This window comes from Dioscorea cayenensis, chromosome 12, assembly GCF_009730915.1.
Source record: "Dioscorea cayenensis subsp. rotundata cultivar TDr96_F1 chromosome 12, TDr96_F1_v2_PseudoChromosome.rev07_lg8_w22 25.fasta, whole genome shotgun sequence".
NCBI classification, from domain to species: Eukaryota; Viridiplantae; Streptophyta; class Magnoliopsida; order Dioscoreales; family Dioscoreaceae; genus Dioscorea; species Dioscorea cayenensis.
Genome location: NC_052482.1, coordinates 21,398,144 through 21,401,682, shown reverse-complemented (window position 1 = coordinate 21,401,682; position 3,539 = coordinate 21,398,144). Strand labels below are relative to the sequence as shown.

At 44.8% G+C, this 3,539-nt stretch overlaps 1 protein-coding gene across 1 annotated transcript; it reads left to right on the top strand.

Moving 5' to 3' along the window:
• Positions 1–1,275: 1,275 nt before the first annotated feature.
• LOC120273376 (uncharacterized acetyltransferase At3g50280-like) lies at positions 1,276–3,094 on the top strand. Its single transcript, XM_039280002.1, has one exon. The coding sequence runs from the start codon at positions 1,390–1,392 to the stop codon at positions 2,815–2,817; it is 1,428 nt and encodes a 475-aa protein (XP_039135936.1). The 5' UTR covers positions 1,276–1,389; the 3' UTR covers positions 2,818–3,094.
• Positions 3,095–3,539: the final 445 nt, after the last annotated feature.

Below are 3,539 nucleotides of genomic sequence, written 5' to 3'. Positions count from 1 at the left end.
TGGTTTAATTGAGTCAATTATCGGGCCGAATTTGACAATCTTAATTATTAATGTATTCTCATAAGTATTTTCTATAAATCGAATAAGAGAATGAAATACTTATCGTAGAAATCTACATTCCTGATGATCCATATTCATGAGCGTGTACCAAATGCTCCCTTGAAGATATTGGCAACTTTCTCGTTCATCAAGTACTGCCAAACTTTTTGAATCAATGATTGAAGGTGTTGCTTTACATTATCTCCAATTTCTTCCCTGGACAGGTGAGATGAACCTGGCAAAAGGCAGTGATGAAGTTGATGACGATTCCTTATTCTTGGTCTCGCTTTGATATTCATGTGAAAGTGAAATTATGGTTGGGTGGCCGATAATAATACATATTATAGATGGTGTTACTAGCTAAAAAAAAAAAAATGAAAACAAAGAAACTTGCATCTTAGCTATAATATTTTTATCTTATCTTCTCCTTCATCAGTCTTGCATGAAATAATAATAATGGTTGGCGCTGTAGGAAAATGGACAGGAAGTGCCTAAGTGCAGATCACCCTCATTTGATAAAGCACGAGCATTGACCTAGCTTACTCAGAGGTACTGTTGCAACTTGCAACATCTGTTGGAATAATTCTGTGAATAGCGGTTAATATGCTCCACCAGGAGACCATTATTCATCAAATGATGAAGCTGCTACCTATTATATATATATAAGGCCGCCTGGCCCCGCCTAGAATATATCAGTGTTTATATGCTTTCGTCCTTCCCCCCTGTATAATGTTTGATGAATGGATGAAGCTATTAGATAATGTGGCAATACATTAATAGAAAAACTGCAGGTGAGATAAGAGACAGTTAAAGATTCTTGGAGAAAAGAGCGTTAAATTATGCATGTACACAGAGAGGGGGGAACAAATAACTAACAAAAAGGCCCTTATTATTGCTCTCGTGTGTTGCTTAGGTCCCATCTAATCCAACAAGGCTTGGAAGCCAGACGCCCAGAGGTGGAAATAAGAGCCTAATTATCTCTTCCAAATTTCTAATTAAGCAGGTATATTTAATTTGTTTGGTCATGGTTGAATAATTGAACATAGCAGAGAATCTGGAGGGCTGGGATGTGAACTTATACTTTACTGATGGAATCAAGGGCTGTTTTTTTTTGGTGGAAAAATGGCAAAAAAAAAATGCTTCAAGGCCCTCCAGCTGGCCCTCTTGGAATCCAACCCATCCCTTGCTCATATGTCTATATATAGATAGCACCGCTGGTTAATCCACATACCCCAATACGGCAATACCAATGCGCAACAGCCAGAGCACGCTCTCAGTCTCAGAGTCAGAGTAGGCAAATTGCCTCCTTTGAAATCTCTAGATATATATACTAAAACAAAGTCGGAGGAAATGACTCCGTCTCGCTCATCCCGCTCTCCGACTTCTTCCTCAACTGTTACCATCCTATCCAAGTCCACCGTTTATCCTGACAGGAGATCTAACATGGCCGACCTCAAGCTCTCTGTCTCGGACCTTCCCATGCTTTCCTGCCATTACATCCAGAAGGGCCTCATCTTCCCACAGCCTCCCTTCCCCTTCCTCTCCCTCCTCACACAGTCCCTCTCCCGCGCCCTCTCCATCTTCCCCGCCCTCGCCGGTCGTCTGACAACCCGTCCCGACGGGCGTATCTTCATCTCTTGCAACGACGCTGGCGCGGACTTGATCCACGCCATCGCTCCCAGCTTCACAACTAGTGGCGTCCTCCCGGCCTGTTCTGATACCACTCCTGTCTTTAAGGAGTTCTTTGCGCTCGACGGGTGTCTTAGCTATGAGGGTCACATCCAACCTCTAGCCGCCTTCCAGATCACTGAACTCGGGGACGGTGCTGTATTCATTGGTTGCACCGTCAACCACGCCCTTGTTGACGGCACTTCTTTTTGGAACTTCTTTAATGCATGGGCCGAGCTATGCCGCACCGGCGGTCCAAAGGTCTCCCTCCAGCCAGACTTTCGCCGGAATTATTTTGGCGATTCTAAAGCAGTGCTTGATTTTCCGGATGGTGCAGTCCCCAAACCAACATTCCCCGTCGATGATCCCATACGCGAGCGCATCTTCCATTTCACCCGAGAGGCCATTCTGCAGTTGAAAGACAGGGCAAATCTCTCTCCTTCCAAACAGCAAGCCGTCAGTGGCTCCATGGATGAGATTTATGGGAAACAGACGCATGATCGGAAGGCAGATGAGATATCGTCCTTCCAATCTCTCTGTGCGCAGCTGTGGATATCCGTGACGCGTGCACGGGTCAAACATCTCTCGAGTGAGGCCACGACAACATTCAGGATGGCGGTCAACTGCCGACATAGGTTGGTGCCACCCGTAGATACATACTACTTTGGTAATGCGATCCAAAGCATCCCCACGACGGCCTCAGTGGGGCAAGTTGCGGCCAAAGATCTTCGTTGGGTCGCTGGGTTGCTGCACCGCAATGTGTTGGCTTATAACAGCGAGCAAGTGAGGAAAGCTGTGGCGGAGTGGGAGGTTGCACCTCGGTGCTTCCCCTTGGGGAACCCAGATGGCGCTGGAATCACGATGGGCAGCTCCCCCAGGTTCCCCATGTACGACAATGACTTTGGATGGGGTCGACCATTGGCTGCACGGAGTGGTCGGGCAAACAAATTTGACGGCAAGATATCCGCATTCCCTGGCAGGGACAGAGATGGTAGCGTGGACCTCGAGGTATGTCTTGCGCCGGAGACCATGACGGCTCTGTTGGATGATCACCACTTTATGCAGTATGTCTCGCAGCATGCCATCCTTCCTGTGCACTCCTCCAAGTAAGAACGTACGGAGGGTCAGCTGTTGTATGTTTCTTTTGGCTTTTAATAAACTTCCTGTATATAAATTTGGTGTGTATTTGTCAACATGCCATCCTTCCTGCGCACTCGTCGAAGTAAGAACGGTGGGTCTGTTGTAAGTTCTTTTTGGCTTTTGACTGCCTGTGTATAAATTTGTCCTTGCTTGGGCGTGCAAAATAGAATTAACCCACCGTTCATAATATATGTTTGTGTCGCCTCAAACTATGTTCCAGGTGCTTCAGAATCTCAAATTATCATTAATGTAATCGTGTATTCAAGAAATTAATGTTGGATGCTAGCCGCCCCTATGCCCAAAAAAATTCACTTTATCCTTAGGAATTAATGCCCGTTCGGAAACAAGTAAATTAGTAATAGTTACGCTAGCTCTTCTGTTATTTGGGATTTTTTTTTTTAAATGGATAAACCACAATGCATTAAGAAAAAAAATAGGATACAATGAGAAAAGCTAAAAAAAACAAACAAAAGCAATAAAAACGACACAAACAACAGATGACCGGAACAATCCACTGGGAGTGAAATCAGGAACAAAACAAAACACCACCAGAAGTGAAAACCAAAAAACGCTAAAAGCCGAAAAACAAGAAAGTGACATAGCTGTAGAGAATTTTCCGCCACCAGTCTTGCTTTGAAAGCCTTTTGTTATTTAGATTGTGGAGCTTTTGTGCCATAAAACAGCTAGTCACA